At 32.9% G+C, this 22,074-nt stretch overlaps 1 protein-coding gene across 3 annotated transcripts in view; it reads right to left on the bottom strand.

Moving 5' to 3' along the window:
- Nucleotides 1–22,074, bottom strand: part of RAP1GDS1 (Rap1 GTPase-GDP dissociation stimulator 1) — a 222,085-nt gene that overhangs the window by 54,473 nt on the left and 145,538 nt on the right. For 2 of the 3 annotated variants that reach the window (XM_051964422.1, XM_051964421.1), the window contains exons 5-6: nt 12,582–12,728; nt 1,697–1,825 (exon numbers count right to left, since the gene is read on the bottom strand). In XM_051964422.1, coding sequence (XP_051820382.1) covers nt 1,697–1,825; nt 12,582–12,728 — 276 coding nt within the window. The remainder of the gene's footprint in view (nt 1–1,696; nt 1,826–12,581; nt 12,729–22,074) is intronic. The other variant, XM_051964423.1, reaches the window with a different exon arrangement.

Genomic DNA, 22,074 nt, shown 5'->3' with positions numbered 1-22,074 from the left:
TTAAATTCAGTATATTCATTATCAGTCCATATCATTTATTAATTCACTAGATATACTTAGTTAATCAAAGTGGTTAATTCTCTTCTCTCTCAGGAAGCAGCTCATCTGCTCTAGCAACCACTTGTTTTAAAAGTGAAATAAAGATTGCTTTTAATGAGACTCTGCAAAAAATTCCTTGTCAAATTGTATGTCAGATAATTTTTTCTTGGGAATCCAGTTGCCATGAACTTACATAACTGACTATGGTTCTGGACTGGTCATGAAGGTATTGACTAGGAAAGAGGGAACTTCTAGAAAACCTGGGCCTTTCTATGAAGTATCCCTCCAATCAAAGCCCCCTGGGTCCAAATTCCTTTTGTACATTGGCTCTGGATGAGGCCTGCCTTATTTTAACGCTCACTATTAGTTCCTTTGCCTGAATTATTAAACAAGAAAAGAGGGAATTTTTGCTTGGATCAAGTGAGGTATGAACAGTGATGAAAGGCACCTACAGCTCAAGTGAGGTGGGGATATTGAGGGAGGAGGTGTCACCAAGTGCCATGGGCAGCTTTTGAACTTGGAATTTCTGAGTCATACACGGTGAAAAGAAAGCTCAGTGTGCAACTGTGGAGATATAAACTCTTAGCCATCACTGCTTCTCCAAGGGATTATTATTATTTTCCTTCTTAAGAGTTAAGTTAAGCAACTTAGTCTGTTCTATCCTATAATTTTGGGGAAAAAAAGACATTCTGTGGAATAAAAAGGATACAAAGTCCCCTTTCCTCTCTAATTCAGAAGTGTAAAAGCTCTGCTTTACTGCTTTACTGGAACAGTGATGGCTGGTGGAAATGAGGTGAGGGAAGAGGAAGAAAGGACATATAAGCAAGTGTGCTTACATATCAGGAGGTGTACCCCCAAGTTATATAAGAATGACTTAAATTTTATTTAGTGCCAAGAACAAATAAACTCCGGTTCTGGCACTTGGAGACAAAACTGAACAGGGAAGAAGGAGTCAGGAGCTATGGAATCAGCCTGCACAAATACATTCAGGTGGGAGATATAATTCCAAGTATGTGAAGCATCCAATAAGTTACTATGGCTAGTTCTCCAGTGGTTAAGTATAACATCTTAATCCTCTAAATTTGAAATAAGAAACTAAGAGTTGGCAGAAGAGAGCATACAAATGTACAACTCAACATTTATGGCTCTGATGCAGGGCAGGCTTTATTGATGATCAAGTCAAGTATCTTTTTAAGGATAGGATAAGTAAGGTCAGAATGTAGTCTACAAAAATTTTTATCACTAAGTTAATTCTTTGTCAGCTCACTTTTTCCTTCTCTAGTGAATAAAATACTTCTTTCCTCTTTAGTGGTAAAACCTAGCATTATATTAGCTGACAATTCAGATACAAGTTTATTAATTACATTCTCTTCTAATCCTTAAATTGCATAATTGTTGATTACATAATCAATCTTATGTAAAAATGTGAAGATACAGTATAAATCATTAAAAATGTGTCATTTAGAATGTAAAATATTCCTTGTAGTGAGTAAACTTAAGTTCAAAGGGCAATTATAGTTGCTTACACAATACGGTAACATCATGAAAAGGAATATTTGCATAAAATTTACATTTGTTTAGTCTAATACACACATCTTCAATTCACCAAAACATTACTAAATGGAAGGTATGCTTTGACTTGTGGCTAAGGACTTACCGAGTTCTGCTAAATTGCCAAATGCAACAAGGCACATCTCTGTAAGAGCTGAATTTTGGCAGTGGATGCCTAATAATTTCACTAATGTAGGAATAACACCCATATTGATAAGTTGAGCTTGTAGGGCATCTATAAAAAAAACAAACAAAAAAACCAAAAATCAGGACAAGTTATTAAACAAAATATTAATAAAACTGGGAACTGACAAAATAGTAGAAATCTGTGAGATATGCAAAAAATGAAAAGACTCCCATTTTTTTTCAAGTGAAAACCCAATGCTATTTAATTTGAAGTAAAGCTCCATAGATAAAGATAAGCATCTGTATCTACAGGGCTCTAACTTGAGAGCATGAATATTAGCGGCTCAAAACTTTTGAGCCTTGACTCTTGCTAATAATAAATGGAAATTTAATACCAAGAAGGATTTATATAGTAGACCCAATTACCAAACTAGTTTCATCAGGCTCTTTTAAGAAGCATGGTGCATAATGTTGTCATCTGGTATGTAAATGAAATTGCAGGAAATCACGAAGAATATGAAAAGCTTAAAGGAAAAAAAGCAAGTTTAATAAAGGCCAGAAAGAAAGAAAGAAAAAGAAAAAATTCTCAGAATTCTCCAAGGCAGTATTTTATGAGTAAAAAAAAAGGCATAATAAAAGGGAACAAGTTATTGCTGGATGTCTGCAAGTAGAATTTTCTTTCAGGATTGTTAGGAAGAAGCATAATTTGAAAAAGAAAACAAGTGGGTTATTTACAAGTGTTTTCCTATTGTCCATTTTATACACTTATAATGACGTATCTCGGTAATAAGGAGAAAAACACTAGTTTTATAAGTGAGCAAAGTTAAGACTCAATGGGCACTTGTTACATTTATCATTAGGTTTTTCCTACATGACAGGTTTAACATCCCAATATGTGGCTCACATTTTCACACTGGCTTTTCATTGGACAATGAGAAAAAAAAAAGGCACCTAGAGTAAAGCAAAAGGATAAAAACAAAACAAAACAAAAATAACGTCCCCAGCAAAAATGTTAAGTGGAAAGAAAATCATATATTTAAGTTTATACAATATTCTTTTCTTCATTACTGGGTACAATATTATTTTTCAAATAACTTTTGAAAATAGTATGTCATTTTAAAGTTACTTATCCAAGTTCTTTTAAATTACCTTTTGGTTAATCAAAGACAAAAATCTATGAATTTTCATCAAAACAACTTCTATTCACAGCATGCATGCCTCAGCTAGCATCAGAGTCAATCTACATTTGTGGATAGGGGTGGAAGACTATGAAGAATTGGTCATTGGGGAGCAGCATGATTTGGAGGAGAGTACTAGATATGTAGTATAGGACATGGGATTCAATCTAATCTCTGCTTCTCACTATTTGTATGACCTCAAGGATACCACTTCATCTTTCTAAGTTCCAGTTTCCTTTTGAGGGCATTAATCCCTTTCATTCCTAAATACATGATCCTCAGATCTTGCTAGTGGCCTCTGAAGTAATGGGTTATTTTTCCTTTATATGACTTTTAATGCAGCTTATAGAGAGAAGAACAGCCAAAAGTTTCTGAAAACAATCCAGTAGACTACTTACATACAGAATAGGGTTTTTATCCTATTGGGTTTCTGTGAAAATTTTAACCATATTAGAAGGTGAGTGTGAAGAAAGGGGAATACTTCCTTAACAAAGGAGCCCTATACATTAAAAAACCTTAAATCTGAAAAGGGAGGACAATTATAGATTAAGATTCATTCATTCCAGGCTTAAAATAGTTTTAAATCTAATATGGGATTAGAAATCAGAAGTAGAAATTTGAACCTTTAAAAAGGGGTCTCAGAGAAAGAACAAAACAATGGTGGAAATAAATTATTTAGAAGGTATGAGGGGAAAATAAACAGAATGATATCCTTAATGTTAGGTTTGGTTTTCTTTAATATAAAAATTGGGAAGTAGTGTGGTGATAATGAGCCAGCTTTGAAGTCAAGAAGAACTGGACTCAGTTGTACCACTGATATTGGCTATCTGACCATGGGCAAATGACTTCATTTCCAGACAATAAATAGAAAGCTACTGCAAATCTGCCATGGAAGAGGGAGTTTATTATGCCAAATCAACAACAAGCCTAGTTTAAAAAAATACAAGAAAAGTCAACACAAAATTTGACAATGATTTAATTGAGCTATATAAACAGAACAATTTGACTATCATAGTTTGAGCATTTATAGAAATCATGCACTGTGTGGCTTTGCACATTGGGAAAAATTCAGTTACTTACCAGTCACTAGAGTACTTTCCTACTGGGTCATCTCTGCAGATCCTTGTTCTTTAGCAAATATTTTTGTGGGGTTTTTTGGTTTGTTTTAGATTTGGGGGAGAGCACCACCTCAAATATTGCAGAGCTGTTGAATCATTCAATTTCAAGTACGTAAGCGTGAGCACTAGCGCATGCATTGAGTGTCAAACTCCACTCTGTGTGTGTGTATATATGTATATGTATGTGTTTTGAATATACATAAGTGTGTGTAAGAGTACTGCATACCCCCTCAGTTCTTTTGGCACCAACTCAAAATTCAATGCTCCAGGAAAATCAAGGAGGACAAATTTTTTGGGAGGGATAGTCCAGAAAGAGAATGCCATGTATCAGTGGTTCAGTGTTCACCTTACCTTGGTATTTATTGCCAACACAGATTCCTTGCTCTTTTAACATCAGATTTTGTTGCCAGGGAAAATAAGAGCTAATGGATTAGGAAAAGCAAAAACAAAAACAAAAATGCTCATATGGGTTCAAGCAGCAATGCTTGTAGTTGTGGCAGGGGAAAAATTTTAACACAGCCACCTGACAAATGGTACAAATGGCTAGAATCTATAAAAATCAATTAGCTTCTAGAAAATAATGCTCTTTGAAGCCTCTTGGGAACCAGATTAGTTATATACTCACATACAACAAACATACCATATACACAAGTAAATAAAGAAAAACAGGCAGTCACCTACTTGGAACAGATTCATTTCAGAGCAGCTTTAGTCCTTCCGATCTGTCCATCTAAAACTACTCAATTCTACACAACTAAAGTCCAGGACAGATAAAATGGCTTCCTCCTCAAATACAAAAGACCCAGGGGGCAAAAGGACATAGGATTTTCTACTGTATGGGTTAATACTAGGCATCCTAAAAAAAAAAAAAAAAACTGCCTAATTCTACATGATAGGAAAGAAATTCTGAAATTTCATTAGCTTCCTGGCAGATGTGGCAGTGAACAATAAAATGAAGTCAGAGCAAATTGAGGCCATAGGTGTTGGTGCTCAACACTTTCAGGGGAAATGGCAATGTTATATATTACTCTAACATCCTTCTCCTGGAGATTTCAATTTACTCATTTGAATTCCCATGTCAGAAAAGTTTTTACTATAAGATCTTTATCCTCAATTAGAATTTAGTGTTATTGCAATTAAGTAGTTTATTAGAATGATTGTTGTGCACATCCGTATGCAAGACATTGACTCATAATTTGATAAGAAAAATAAATCTTTAATATATTCCCCTGACGTCCAAAGAAAACACATTAATGGAAGTCAAATGGGTAACAGCTGTCAACCATGGCACTATGATTTATTTTATAAGGATCATCTCTGAACAAAAAATAATCATTTACTTCAACCTATTTTATATTTTCTAGTAACATCTGAAGAAAAAGCTCTCTTCTCTTTTTTTCCTTGCTAATGATGAGAAGAAATTTTTAGAACCAGAAATAGTTTGTATTGTCCTCAACGTAACTGAATGAGCCAATAAAATCATAGCAATACTGAGGCTCTTGCACCAAGTGAGGGCTGGCTAGAGAACTCAAGGTGGATGTATTCTGGAGCTCAACAAACACAATACTTCACAAAATGCCCAGGCCCATACATAGCAAACACTTATTATGTATGTGAAAGACAGTCTCTCGACAGACAACACAATGTCATTAAAGTCTTAAGACTTGTTCTAGATCCTGATACACACCACAGACAAAAACTGACAAAAAATACAGTGTTACAGAATTACGTGATGTCAAGATGGCGCAGGCCCTACATGATCTATGGGGAGGAAAAAGGGGAAGGCACTGAGAGGGTGCAATACAGATGCATATACAGGGAGATAGAAGGCAATCAACACATGCGCTGGTGTGAACACTTACCTACCTACATTTGAATTTCAATGGTTCCATGTTCTTCAGGTGACACTCATGGAAACTCCAAAGAATGGGGATCTGGAGAGAAGATCCCAAGTTGAAGAACCCCCTTTTTTTAAGTTCTAAGTTTAACAAACTAATTAAGATTAGATCATATATTGTCAGGTAAAGATTTAGAGGTATTTTACAGCACACTTGTTATGCTGGTCAGCCACAAAAAAAACCCAAATGGTTTGGAAATGCCAAAATATGTTTATCTCACCCACCCAAGTAAAGGCTATTGATAGGAATGATATATTTAAATTATTAACAAGGATTTAGTGATAAAATTGCTTCAACTAATTAATTTTTTTAAATACAGCTTTCCTACTCAAATCTCATTAAAAATCCTTGGTTATTTTTATTGTGTATCAAAATAAAAAGACATGTAGGATATTAACTTTAGAATACATTTAATTATATTTATAAAAGAAAATTAACATAAAATTCTTCCGTGATGAAACCACAGAAATGAAAACTAGGTTAAAAAAAAGTCTTAATGAGGGGACATTTTAATAATAACTGCTAAGGTGATTACTTGGTCATAATAAAACCTGAAGAACATTTCTCCTGATAGATGGCATACTTTTAAGTCTCCCAAAAGACATGTAAAAAGGAGCAATTATTAATCAACTCAAAAATTCTAATCACATAGAGTTTAAAAGTTTAAAAAAAATTCAGCTTAAAATTTAACTAAAATAAGAAAAGGGAGAAGAAAAATTTGAGAATATCAAGATCAAACAGATTAATAATAAAATGGACAGTAACTATAAATGAGTAGGTAGGTATCTAAGTATCCTTCTCATCAACTGTTATCTTTAACTATCATTCTTCACCCTGGCATAAAATTTTGTATAAAGAGCTCATTTATAGACTTTGAAAATTAATTTAAAATAAACTACCTTGAAGCCTTTTCCATAAAACATACATCTATTATTGCATATGTTTTTACATGTTAAGTTATGCCACTGATTTATACTAATATGTAGTACACATTTCATTTCAATGGTACACAGAAAAAAATCTACTATTAAGCATTGTAAAGACCTATCTATGAAGCTAACTTAAAAAAACTATTAGACCAAGGGCACACTTGAAGTCCCTAAGTAAAATACTATTCTCTAAGTGCTTCATAGAAAAACAAAATGCAAGGTTTCCCTGTATATTTGTAAAACACTTGAAAGATGATTAAATTCAAATTATTATCACTTTAACAGAATAGAAATATATGGGCATACTGGAAGGAGGCAGGATGAGAGAGAAAGAAAAAGGAATGTGGCGAGAGATGGGAGGAGAGAGAGGGAAACAAAAAAAGAGGGAGAGGGAGAATAAGAGGGGATAGGAGGGGAAGGAAAGAAAGGACACATAGATTAGATTAACATAGTCTTAGGCATATGCCATATAAAATTGGGACTTGCTAATTTGAGGGAATTATTTCATAAAAATGATTCTTTGCTTTGTAAATGCACTCACACTATAGGAACCCTTTAATGTCTCTCTGTTTTAAATCAATTTACAAATTCTGAATTTCACAAACTTCTTAAGAATATACTAACTCTAAGCAGGAGATACCTGTATAATAAATAATCAAAAAAGTCTAGTGTTCTATTCATTTTAAACAATATTCAACATGAAAAAATTTCAGTAAACAACTTGAGCAGTCTTTAAAACTTGGTAGTACTTAAGTAGTAGGCAAATGTAGTCCTCAATATTCACGAAAGTCCACCTACTCAAGATCATCTTTCTATTCACAGTTTCCCTATGAAATAGCTTTTTTAAATGGTCCAGACATCAAATCTTACATCTGCACAAATATTATCATCACCATCACCATCAATACAATCATACCTATACCTAAAGTAGTCTGATCTATCTAATTTATTAAATGGAGCGGAATACACAAGAATATATGCTCTTTCTATTATAAAGTGTTTTCAAAAGCATTTGTGATAAGTCTCTGTATAGGCTACATATTTGTTATTTTGACCTAACAAATATTGATTTAATTATTAACCATAAAGTTTCTGTTTTCTGCACATGAGAAAAATCCAGAAATTTACTAACAAGATGATATTTAATAAATAGAACACTCTACTTCTTTAAAAACAAACAAATCCACAGTTGTATTTACTCCCTAAAAGAGAAGGTTTTTAAATTCTAATAGCCAGAAACTATAAGCATACAACTTAGTATGTTTAATTGCAATAAGTTATGTTTGAAAATAGGAGTAAACCTGGAAAGCACTTCTACCTATGAACAAAAAAGATGATGAAGGACTTAAAAAATAAAAATACAACATTCTAGAGAAAGCATCTTGCTTAGCATGAAGAATATCTGTGATGTGGAGGTGCAAAAGACAACATAAAATCAATCAACAAACGGTTTTGAGTGCCAATTCAATGGTTTTGCTATGCAAAACAGCATCATATTTTAAAATGGATTACAGGATCAAATATAAAAATGGAAAATAGACTCACAATTTAAAAGTGATAAAGATCTTAAAGAATCAACCTTCTTCAATTCTTTTCTATCACAAGGGATGAAACTTGGAATCAGGGAAGTTTAGTGGTTGGTCTAGGGTCTCACAAAGCACCATTAGCCCTTCAGATATCTTATTGTTTGACTGTATTGCATTTTTCAGCGGTTACTGTAACGTTTTGGGAACAAATAAACAAAATCAGGAAGCAATGGGGGAGAGAGTGACCACAAAGGAGGTTTTAGGCATTACTTCACAGAGGAGCCAAAATAAGTTTCCCACTCAAACTTAACAATGCTTGTGGTGAAGAGAAAGATGTCTCAAGCACCAGAGATACTCTTCTCTGCTAAACTGGCAAAAATGATCAATGTATGCTGTCAAGGTAATAGCACTCTCCCTATATACCCTGTCCCTAAAATTATTTTGTATATTTCTTTACATAATAAAATCTCCTTAAGGTCAGAGGGCCTTTCTCCATCTCTGTCTCTGTTCTTTTCTGAACAGAATTTTGAAATCCCTTTAAAAGTTGCATAGAACTTTTTCTTTTTTTCTTTTTAGTTAGTTGGTTCCTTAAAAAAAATTTTTTTTATTGTGAACTAAATGAGTATCAATAACTTTTTTTAAAATGATAAAGATATCTTGCTTTAAGAAAACCCAATATTATTCCTTTTGATATTAGTTATAATTATCTTTTTTGTACATATTCATTTGCATGATGTTTCCCCCAGTAGATTGTAAGGTCAACAGGAGCTGCTTTTGCCTTTTGTGGTATTCATAGAACTTAGCACTGTGCCTGGCACATAGTAGACAACTAATATTTGATTTACAGATTTAAAGCTGGCAGGGACCTTAGAGGTCATCGAGCCCAACTCCTTTATTTTCCAGAAGAGGAAAGAAGGCTATTTCAGTGACTTGCCCAGGGTTATAAAGTATGTATTTGAGGCAAGATTTGAACTTGGGTCTTACAAAATCCAAATCCAGAGTTTTATCCACTGTAGCAACGACACAAGAAAACCCTAATTATCTGAAACCTCTCATTCTATTTCTCATATGTATATAGATTACCTACAATACATACCTTATCATTTCTACCAAATTATAAGCTCCTTGCAGGCCAGGGCTTTGCCTGATTTACCATCATATCTGCCCTAGGACTGAGCACAGTACTTCAACCTTGAACAAATGTTGAAGAGAAATTAAAGATGATTATTTACTTGAGAGAATTCATTATAGGATCTTTTACATAGCTATCTAACAACATCATATTATGATTTAGTTTACCAAAAAATGACTTAGACACATAGTAAGCACTTTAATGTCTGCCAAATGGCACTATATTTCTAAGACCACATTTATTGCTTTTGTACAAGTTGTAAAATGGAAGCATGTGGTATCACTATAACACAAAGTCATGAGTCTGTTGGAAAGTAAACACAACAACCCAACAATTACTACTTAGACTAAGACTTTTGGAAGATTCTAAGAGTTCAAAAATCACCCTGAATATAATTTATTACTTTCACAATGTATTATTTAAGTAGGTTGGAGGACTTATATAATAGTTTCATTTGATACAGTCAGAAATTGGATTTGCTCAAGTCATTAAGTCAACCAGTGCCCAGACTGGAACGTAGCCTTTAAATTGTTGTCTGGAGCTTATCCATTAAGGGGACAAACAGCCAAAGGGTAGAGGTGCTTTCTTTAGAAAAACTATATTGATGACTTTTCCAGACAATTTTAATATCTTCATAGTCATAAGCACTAACTGATTCCACAGAGAACTTCAGGTAATGATAGTTCCTGGATAGCTACAAATAAGACTCCTGATAGGTCTGTAGCAGAATTAATTTTTTACGTTAGAACAAAAAGATAAACAGGTTATGAACTCATTGATTCTCTACTTAGTGCTCAGCACTCTATTTGAGTAGCACACTTTATTTCATGAGTGAAAATGGCCCCTAGAAGTCATTAACTTGTCATGTAGGCATGCAACTATTTGTGCACATCTCTATGTTATGTTTATTAGCACTTCTTTAAAAGTATTCCAAATGTTTTGGGGAACTCATCTCCATTTTAAAATGTTGAACAAATAAGCTACTATATGTTTTCTAAACAGATCACTCAGTCACAGAGCAAAGAATTATCCTTCATGAAGAATAATGCAATATTGCATTAGTTACCATGATTATTTTTTGGTTTGTTCCCTTTTCTTTTATGTTTTGGCAATTAACTCTTGTCTTATTTCTCCACATGCACAAATTCAAATGGAGTTCAAAGGAAATAGAAATAGCATGAATAATTGACTGCCACTTTCTTATTTGTATTTTAAATCCATATATTTTATGGTCAGCTCTTAATTATTCATGGGTTGATTAGCCATTTTGTGAATTATCTAGATTCTTGCTCATCTCTTGCTAGATATCAGGATGGAAAGTAGAAGAGAAAAAAGGGAATGTAAGTGTTTTAATGCTGCTAATTCTTATAATGTCAGATCTGGAAAGAGGGAAATAATCTTTGTGGATTACTTATGAGTTTCTATTTTTATGTTATCATGCATACTATAGAATTGGCAATATTTTATAATAAATTAATGGCAAAACATTTTATGAACTGCAAATTTAAAGACACTAAGAATAAAAGTGCTTCAATAGTGCAGAAATTATGTTTTAGAGTGGGGAAAGATATTTTCACTATTTGAAACGGTCTAAGTAAAAATATAGAAAATAATTTAACTGTCAATTTTCCTATTATATACATGTTTGATAAATATATGACCAATCAAGCAAGTGCCAGGTATGTGGCAGGTAGTGCTAGGTGCTGAGGATACAAAAACAAAAGTGAAAACAAGCCCTTAATGGAACTTATGTTCTACAGAGGGAAATAACACACATGTACATAGACAGATAGATAGACATAACATATATATAGAGAGGTTAGACAGAAAAATAAAGGATAAACAGATATAGATAGAATAGATATGGATATAGGTAGGTTTGACCGGACACAGATGGGGGGGTGGGGGGGGGGAAGAGAGAGAGAGAGAGAGAGAGAGAGAGAGAGAAAGAAAGAGAGAAAGAAAGAAAGAGAAAAATTGTATAAAACAAATACAAAGAGACCTTGGACAGAAAAAGACACCAGCAGCTTGGGGAACTAAGGGAGGCTTACTCCAGAAGTGATTCTTAATGTAAGTCCCACACTTCTACAAGCAAGGATAAAGAGAAAGAGGCTGAGAAATAGTGCAAAGACATGGAACTTGAAAATGAAATGAGTATATCAGCATGACTACAGTGTAGGATATATAGATTGGTATAAGGAGGTAGGAACAGGCTATGAATAGTTTTATATGCAAAAATAGTGTATTTTTGATGCCATTAGAGTTATTTAGTTTATGAAGTGATATGATCAGATCTGTGCTTTGAGAAAATCATTTTAGCAACTCCTTGAAGGATACAACTTCTAGTTTGCTTTTTTAAAAGAAAAGTTGGAAACATATACAGTAAATGTACTAAATAAGTTATCTGGGATTTTTTAAATATAATTTTTTAAGGTTTATTTATATTTTAAAATTGAAATTTTTGCTTCTTTCCTATTCTAATATTCAATTAAAATCTGTAATTTCACTGACATGGTCAGCCCTTCCATGATTTCAAGTTGTATAAATCACAACTTTAATAGTGTTAATCAACTGACTCTTCACAAGTTGCTATGATCAGAAAAATTCATCACTTAATGGTTATTTTTCTAATTGGAATCATTCTCTAGATCAATAATTTTATCCACTTATAGAATATATATCTAAAAATTGTTTATCAAAGCAATATGCTAAACTAAGAAAATTTTTTAAATTTAGCAACTTTATAACCTTTTGTGAAACCTTCCAACTATGAAACTGAATGGATTCTATAACCTACATGATGAAACTTTATTACTGATTTTGTAAATCTGCATATAAGAAAGATCAAGATCACTGACTTTCTAATACTATCTAGTAACATAAAGTCCTTAAAAAAAACTAAGTTCATAATAAATGTAAGACTATTTTTGGAAATATTATTTTTACCTCTAATAAAAGTCTATAGCCTATGAATTCTTGATTGTATATCTAAATTGTTTGGTTTGGATTTTTCATTTGAATAAGGACAATTTTTTTATCTTTTTTCCCCCAGAGATAAAGGAAGTTTTCAGGAGTTTTGTTTACCATTCTCATTGCTATAGTTCATCAGCATGCCACAAAAGACAGTCAAGAGCTTCTCACTGGCGGGGTCTGTGCTACTGCCCAGTGACCTGAGATGGTCAACTACAATTTGGGCACCACCTGCATGCTCAACTGCACTCCTGCCCTCATCTGTAAAACAAAGAGTTAAATTAAAAATAAAAAATAAAAAAGAGCCTTATAATTCCAAACACAAAATATAACAGTTATATATAAATTCAATCTTTAAACAGTAAGAGGAAAACAGTCCTGAACTAGACACAAAATTATTTAAATGAATGAATGAATGGTTGTAGACAAAATCGTTGAAATGGAGTAAGAAAACAAATGAAACCATTTCTCTTGAAGAAAAAAAAACAATCATTTTCAAATGTTAGATGAAGGATATTATGGTTCTATTGTAATTGCAGTACTCTTCACCAAACTAATCATTATCATCATTGTTCATCATCACCACACAGAATAGAGGAAGAAAGTGAATTTTTATCAACAGTTTTCATTTTTCTCAGATTGGCAGCTAACCGACATACTATTCTGTCAATAATTGTCTAATATGGATTACTGAGGAGCTGTAACCCCAACTTTCAAAAAAACCAAAACCAAAACTAAAACCAAACAACAACCCCCCCCCAAAAAAAAAAAAACAGTTTAAGATGATCTAGGTCACCATAAAACCATCCTTAAGTTTGAACTTGCCTGCTGTCACTACAAAAAGTACAAACTTCGTCCAAATTATCTTTAAAAATTATTTATATTACATTTTCTCTACTTCCTTCCATTCTAGAGTACAGTTGAATGCCTACTTAAATGTTTTCTTCTTCACTATCACAAGGCCCAAATTATTAAGAGCTCCCAAATGCTTTCATTAAATTCCTACTGTCTTTATTTCAAAAGCCTTTGGTATACATATTATCTCATTTAACAGTTCCTCTAACTTTTCAACTTTTAAATATTCATAAGGAAGAAAGATATTGTTTTTCAAGAAGGAAAAAATACTCTTAAAAAGAAACAAATTACATACATACATACACATATAAACAATATAATTTAGATTCTATTACAAATACACATATTCCTCTGTCGGTCTATCTGTCTATCTACTTTTGATTATCTGCTGTTTTGGACTGCCTGAAATGATCAAGATGCAGACTATTTTAAGTTTAAATCTCTGTTCCAAAAATTTTGTGCTACCAAATAAAAAGAAAATCTGTAAAGAAAAACTGTTATAAAGATAGATCCTGAGGTTTTATAATAAAACAATGAAACAAACAAAAACCCCATAGGATTATTTGCAATTTCTTTCCCTAACTTCACAGTGGAAAAGAAAAGGGATCAAAGATATCGATATTTTTAAAATATGTGGACTTCAAATGAAAATCAGAATCAATTACAAGAAGCAGCAGCACAGCATTGCAAATTATCAAATAGGTCAAGTTTTATAATCCAATAAACACAAACACTTTATAGTGTCTCATTTTGAATACAAATTGTGCCATTTGTACTTGCATCAATCTTTATATAAAGTTACTAAATATTTAAGGCAGTTTTTTGGTTAATTTGATAAGGAGATTTTACATTGTATTATGATTGTGCTTGTTTATTTTTAAAAGATTTTCACGAGACTCATTAGTGACTATTTCAAGCATAACTCTATGAGCCATGATGAACAGGTTTTGCATTTCTGGATATGACTTTAATACCCATCACAATAATAAAACAATGTGCAAGAAGCATTCTGAATCATTATGTCTGGAAAGTAGGTTTTCACTCTTATCTTATAGTAACATAACACTTCACCAGGAAACAAGAGTATAATTGCTTTTCCATTATAGCTATACTATTCCCCTACCCCAATTCCTCTCTTCTTTAATCCTAATGTTCCCTACAGAACAGCAGGGTTTCTTCACATATTCATCCTTTTTCATCAGTAAAATTAATATCACAGCTTTAAATCTAGGAAGAATCCAGTATTTTTATCACTGTACAGCAGGCCTATAGCAGATGAAGCAAAATTGTGAATAGCAGTTATTAAATCTCTCATGACATAAAACAGAGAAGAAAAAATAATCAACATTATCATAAAGTAACATAGCATAAGTGTAGCTTGAGCTCCAAAGCTTCATTATGTAACGATGAGAAATGAACTACTAACAATTAATAATTTGGGGATATTTGGTTACTTTGTTATAAATATTCTGATTGCATTTCACTCTAGCAAAAATATTATGGAGTTATCACGTTCCATATCTTTAAAATCATCTTTCTCAATGAAATTACTTATTATATTAACTTTTTCTGGTTGTTTTATAACTACTGATTTTATTGAATTTGTGACCCTTTAAAAACTTGGATCTTTTTCATGTGAGATACCAATATATTATATATATTTTTCCCATTCTGTACTTATATTAAAAAAGAAAATTGCACCCAAGCACAGAATATTACAATTAACCAAATTAAATTTCATCTTATTAGATTTGGTCATAATTTTAACCTGTCGATATTGTCATGCCAGCTGCAAAACTGATTTTGTCTTCATATAGACGGATAAAGAATGGTCAATCACACAGGGACAAAGAGAGATCAGCCAGGGTCTCCATTCTCTAGCTCTAAATACACTATTTATTCTAGTTACTCCACCACCTGGATCCAACCAGGACCTCTGGACAACCAGGACAATCCAATTATCAGGACATCAAGATGGTCTGGGAGGGTCATAGGATAGGCTAAAATCCAGGTGCAAAAGTTACAGTCATAAAATTTCAGTACTTGAAGGTAACTGAGAGTCCCTCTAATCTAATCTGTACCCCAAAAATATTTCAACCTACCACACAACCTGCTCTTAAAGATGTCAAATAAATGCACCTGTTTAGACAGCTACTTCTGTCACCATGTTTGTCAACTGTCCAAAATGCTATCTTCTACACACTTGTTTTACTAGAAAAATTATTTGGAGGATATGAGAATAAAGGTAGTTGGAATTTTCCAGAAGGAGCTTTAAGTGTGCTTGATTTGTTAAACCTACATAGCAGTGACATTTGGATAAAGTAATCTAGTTTGTACATCATACATTGTTAGGGATTTCTTTATAAATAATTACGTACACATGTGTCATATCCCCCAACTAACCTGGAAGCTCTATAAAAGTAGCAAATAATGCTTTATATCTTTTCTAATGTCCAGCAGTGTTCTGCATAAAGGACCTGAAAAATATTAATTTGAATTATACACTTAGATAAAGTTTTATTAATAAAGGTCCCCAATAGAATAATAGGTATTCCCCCCAAATTGCTTTAACTTCACTATCTCTAAATTGTTATTAGCTTTCTATAGAAGGATCAAGGATATGGATATCAAAGACTAAATTATAGCTATTTTCATTTTTTTCTCTGCAAACAAAATTAAAGCGGGTCTCACAATCATAATCAGGAATTCCACTTGAGCTATATGGAGAGAGTGTAGTATGGAATTTACTGGAGAGGAGAAAGAATAATTGGAAGTCCGGAGATGATGGTAATGAAGTTCTAGAGGGAATGGAATGAACTTTAAAGTAGGAGAGGTGGCAAATGAATATTGATGGAAGCTAATGAAAGTAGAAGTAGGGAGCAAAGATGATGAACACTTCTTTTTCTGGTCCTGTATGCCAGGGTATGGTGAGGGTGGCCAAAGATATAGCATCTTCAAAACAAAAATAGGTTATAGTGTACAGCAGAAGATGGAAGGAGGAGAAGAAAGTATTTAGGGTGAAGGGAAAGAGAAGAATGTTGAAGAGACCATAAAGGAAATAGAAGATAAAGGAGAAAATGGCCAGGGCTGAGATGAATAGATAATGAGGTAAAGACATCTTTGCCTATGTAAAATTTGCAAATGAACAGATTAAAGGAGGAAAATTTGATAGCCATAATGCATGAGGAATATGAAATAATACAGTCAACAAGTCAAGATGCTCATTAGAATAGTGGGCCTCTATAAATTCTCACTCTGACAATGATCCTCACTTGGTAATTAATTAGCCTATTTAAGTAAATAGTGCTTTTTTTGTTGGAAATACAGGAAGGAGTGGATTACTTGTTTGACAAGAAACATCCACATTATTAAATATTTATGAAGTACTTAATTTAATGCTGTTGAGATACTGTGGTACTCAGTGTTGGGAAACTGAGAGATTAGAGACAGACAGTCCTCAAGGAGATTACTAAAGGTGGAAGAGGATAGCCCCACATCATCTTCACCACTGATTCACATTTTCTAGTCCTTATGCCAGTAATGCTTCTCCCCCTCATCCCCACTTTAGTTTCTTTCAAGACTCAGTTCTACATGTCTCCCTCATTAAACTATTAAATTCTTGAGGGCAGAAATCATTTTTTTTTGGTGGGGGGGGGGGGTTTCTTTGTGTTCCAGCACTTAGCACAGTGACAGCCCACAGCAAGTTGGCTGACTGACTTGTTGATTCTCCCTACTAATCTCCAAATTGATCCTGAGTATGAGAAGAAAAGGAAAAATTTAGGGGGATAATTTTTAAAAGTGAATTTCATTTCTAAATGCTTTTTGCTCAGTTTTTATGGTTTAACTACTATCTTTAAAAAAAAAAGAGTCTTCTCCAGATTTACATGACCCAATGCTAAGTGAAATGAGCAGAACCAGGAGATCATTGTACATGGCAACAACAAAATTATATGAAAATCAATTCTGATGGACATGGCTATTTTCTGATTGCGACTAATTCCAATGATTTTGTTTTGAAAAACAATCATCTACATCTACAGAGAGGAATATGGGAACTGAGTGTGGCTTATAACATCACATTTTCATCTTTTTGTTGTTGTTTGCTTGCATTTTATTTTCTTTCTCATTTTTTTCCTTTTTTGATTTGATTTTTCTTATCCAGCACAATAATTGTCTAAGTATATATAGAAGAATTGCATGTGTGTAACTTATATACTAGATCACTTGCCATTTAGGGAAGAGAGTGGAGGAAAGAGGGGGAAAAAATTGGAACACAAGGTTTTGCAAAGGTCAATATTGAAAAATTATCCATGCATGTTTTGAAAATAAAAAGCTTTAATAAAATTTAAAAAAAAAGAATTTCAACAGTTAAAAGTTAGAAAGAAAAAGAAGTCTCCTCAGAAACACCCCCAAGGTTCAAATACAAAATTTAAAGAAACATTTTAAACAAATTACCCCTGTTAATTTTCCTTCCAATCTTATTATGTTTTTTTATTATAGCTTTTTATTTACAAAATATACGCATGAGTAATTTTTCAACATTAATCCTTGCAAAACCTTCTGTTACAAATTTTCCTCTCCCTCCCCTAAATGGTAAGTAGTCCAATACAAGTTAAATATGTTAAAATACATATTAAATCAAATATATGTATACATATTTATACAGTTATCTTGTTGCACAAGAAAAAAAATCACATCAAGAAGGAAAGAAAAAAACTGCAAAAGAAAACAAAATGCAAGCAAACAGAAAGAATGAAAATGCTATGTTGTGGTGCATATTCATTTCCCATGGTCCTCTCTCTGGGTGTAGATGGCTCTCTTCATTACTGAACAATTGGAACTGGATTGTTGAATTTCATCTCATTGTTGAAGAGAGTCATGTCCATTAGAATCGATCATTGTATAGTCTTGTTGCCATGTATAATGATCTCCTGGTTCTGCTCATTTCACTCAGCATCAGCTCATGTAAGTCTCTCCAGGCCTCTTTGAAATCATCTTGTTGGTCATTTCTTACAGAAAAATAATATTCTATAACATTCATATACTATTCAGCCATTCTCCAATTGATGGGCATCCATTCAGTTTCCAGTTTCTAGTCACTACAAAAAGGGCTGCCATAAATATTTTTGCACATATGGGTCCCTTTCCCTCCTTTAAGATCTCTTTCGGATATAAGCCTACTAGTAACACTGCTGGGTCAAAGGGTATGCACAGTTTGATAACTTTTAGAACATAATTCAAAATTGATCTTCAAAATGGTTGGATCCATTCACAATTCCACCAACAATGTATCAGTATCCCAGTTTTCCTATATTCCCTGCACCATTCATCATTATTTTTTCCTATAACCTTAGCCAATCTGACAGGTATGTAGTGGTATCTCAGAATTGTCTTAATTTGCATTTCTCTGATCAATAGTTTTTTGGAGCACTTTTTAATATGACTAGAAATAGTTTCAATTTCTTCATCTTAAAATTGGCTGTTCATATCCTTTGACCACTTATCAATTGTAGAATGGCTTGAATTTTTATAAATTTGGGTCAATTCTCTATATATTTTGGAAATGAGGCCTTTATCAGAACTTTTCCCAGTTTATTGCTTCCCTTCTAATCTTGTCTGCATTAGTTTTGTCTGTACAAAAACCTTTTAACTTAACATAATCAAAATTATCTATTTTGTGATCAATAATGATCTAATTCTTTGGTCACAAATTCCTTCCTTCTCCACAAATCCGAGGGGTAAACTATCTTCTAATTTGTTTATAATATCATTCTTTATGTCTAGATCATGAACCCATTTCAACCTGATCTTGGTATATAGTATTAGGTGTGGATCTATGCCTAATTTTTGCCATATTAGTTTCCAATTTTCCCAGCAGTTTTTGTCAAATGGTGCATTCTTATCCCAAAAGCTGGAGTCTTTGGGTTTGTCAAATAATGGATTCTGTGAACTTAACCTATCCCACTGATCAACTTCTTTATTTCTTAGCCAGTACCAAATAGTTTTGATGACCGCTGCTTTATAATATCAGTTTTAGATCTGGTATAGCTAAGGCTACCTTCATTTGATTTTTTTTTTTTTAATTAGTTCCCTTGAAATTCTTCACCTTTTGTTCTTCCAGATGAATTTTGTTATTATTTTTTCTAGGTCACTAAAATAGTTTCTTGGGAGTCTGATTGGCATAGCACTAAATAAATAGATTATTTTAGGAAGTATTATCATCTCTATTATATTAATTCAACCTATCCAAGAGCACTTGATATATTTCCAATTGTTTAGATCTGACTTTATTTGTGTGGAAAGTGTTTTGTAGTTTTGCTCATATAGCTCCTGGCTTTCTCTTGGCAGATAGATTCCCAAATATTTTATCCTATCAATAGTTATTTTAAATGGAATTTCTCTTTTTATCTCTTGCTGTTGGATTTTGTTAGTGATACATAAAAATGCTGATTTATATGGATTATCTTACTGGGAATGGTTCCAGTTTATCCCCATTACATATGATGCTTATGGCTGGTTTTAGATAGATGTTATAATTTTAAAGAAAAGTCTATTTATTCCTATACTCTCTAGTGTTTTTAACTGGAATGGGTGTTAGATTTTATCAAATGCTTTTTCTGCATCTATTGAGATAATCGTATGGTTTTTGTTGGTTACTGATATAGTCAACTATGCTAATAGTTTTCCTGATATTGAACCAGGCCTGCATTCCTGGTATAAACCCTACTTGATCTGTAATCTCTTTGCTAATATTTTAAGATTTTCCTATCAATATTCATTGGGGAGATTGGCCTACAATTTTCTTTCTTTGTTTTTATCCTACTTGGTTTAGGTATCAGTACCATGTCTGTGTCATAAAAGGAATTTGGTAGGAGCTCTTCATTCCCTATTTTTTCAAATAATTTATAAAGTATTGTGTTAGGATACATGGGAGCTGTTGGAATACATGGGAGCCACCTGAAGTGGCTGCTGGAGATCCAACCCAGACCTGTAGAATGGATTTCCTCATGTGAGAGAATGATACAAGGAGACTGAGAGGCAGTTGCTTGTCTCTGATCTCTCTGACTGAGAGGCTGCTGCATTGTCTAACATCTCTCCTCCAATTTATCTCATTTCCAGTCCACAACAACTGTGTCAGAAAAGGCTATCTTGTAACTCCTTCAGATGTTATGATTCACAGCTGTGGAGGCTCTTGGAGAAATAATCTGTCCCTTAACAGTATTGGAATTGTTCTTTAAATGTTTGGTAGAATTCCCATGTAAATCCATCTGGTCCTGGGATTTTTTCTTAGGGAGTTGACTAATAGCTTGATCTATTTCCTTTTCTAAAATGGGGACTATTTAAGTAATTTATTTCCTCTTCTATTAATCTGGGCAATCTATATTTTTGTAGATATTCCTTCATTTCACTTAAGTTGTCAAATTTATTGGCATAAAATTGGGCAAGTAACTCCTGATTATTGTTCTAGTTTCTTTCCTCTTTATTGGTGGAACGTTCTCCCTTTTCATTTTTAAGAATAACAATTTGATTTTTGACTTTTCTTTTTCTAATCAAAATTACTAAAGGTTTATCTATTTTGTTGGATTTTTCTAAAACTAGCTCTTAATTTTATTTATTAATTCAACAGTTGTTTTGGGTTTTTTTAAATGCATGTAAGCATCTAGAGATATAAAATTTCCCCTTAGTACTGCTTTGGCTGCATTCCACAAATTTAGGCATGTTGTCTCATTATTGTCATTCTCTTGGATGAAATTATTAATTGAGTCTATGATTTGCTATGTCACCTATTCATTCTTTAGGATGATATTATTTAGTTTCTAATTACTTTTTGGTCTATTTTCCCCTGGCTTTTTATTGAATATAATTTTTATTGCACTGTGTTCTTTTAAAAATGCATTTACTATTTCTGCATTTGATTTTGAGGTCTTTATGTCTTAATACATGGTCAATTTTTGTATAGGTTCCATGAACTGCTGAGAAGAAAGTACATTCCTTTCTGTCTCCATTCAATTTTCTCCAAAGAGCTATCATGCCTAACTTTTCTAGTATTCTATTTACTTTTTTAACTTCTTTCTTAATTATTTTGAGGTTTGATTTATTTAGTTCTGAGAGAACAAGGTTGAAATCTCTCACTATTATAATTTTGCTGTCTATTTCTTTTTGCACCTCTCTTAATTTTTTCTTTTGGAATTTCTATGCTATGCCAATTTGCACATATATATTTAGTATTGATATTGCTTCATTATCTATATCTTTTAGCCTATCTATACCCTGTACTCTTTAGCAAGATATAGTTTCCTTCCTTATCTCTCTTAATTACTCAATTTTTGCTTTTGCTTGGTCTGAGATCAGGGTGGTTATCCCTGCTTTCTTACTTTACCTGAAGCTTAACAGATTCTGCTTCACCTTTTATAAAATTACTCTGTATGTATCACTATGCTTTAGATATGTTTCTTGTAAACAACATATTGCAGGATTCTGGCTTTTAATCCAGTCTGCTATTTGCTTCCACTTTATGGGAGAGTTCACCCCATTCACATTTATGATTAAAACCACTAATTCTGTATTTCCTGACATCTTATTATCCCCAAATTATCCTTTTCTCTTTTCTTTTCCCCTTTTCCTCCTCCCCAGTATTTAATTTATGAGCACCAGTTGCCTCAAGCAGCCCTCCGCCTTGAGAATACCTCCCCCTTTCTCATGCCTTTCCCCTACTATTTCTATTTTCCCTTTTATTTAGCCTACTCCTTCC

Source organism: Antechinus flavipes, chromosome 6, assembly GCF_016432865.1.
Source record: "Antechinus flavipes isolate AdamAnt ecotype Samford, QLD, Australia chromosome 6, AdamAnt_v2, whole genome shotgun sequence".
In the NCBI taxonomy this organism is placed as follows: Eukaryota; Metazoa; Chordata; class Mammalia; order Dasyuromorphia; family Dasyuridae; genus Antechinus; species Antechinus flavipes.
Note: the sequence above shows the minus strand (reverse complement) of the source record. Positions and strands in the feature narration are given on the sequence as shown.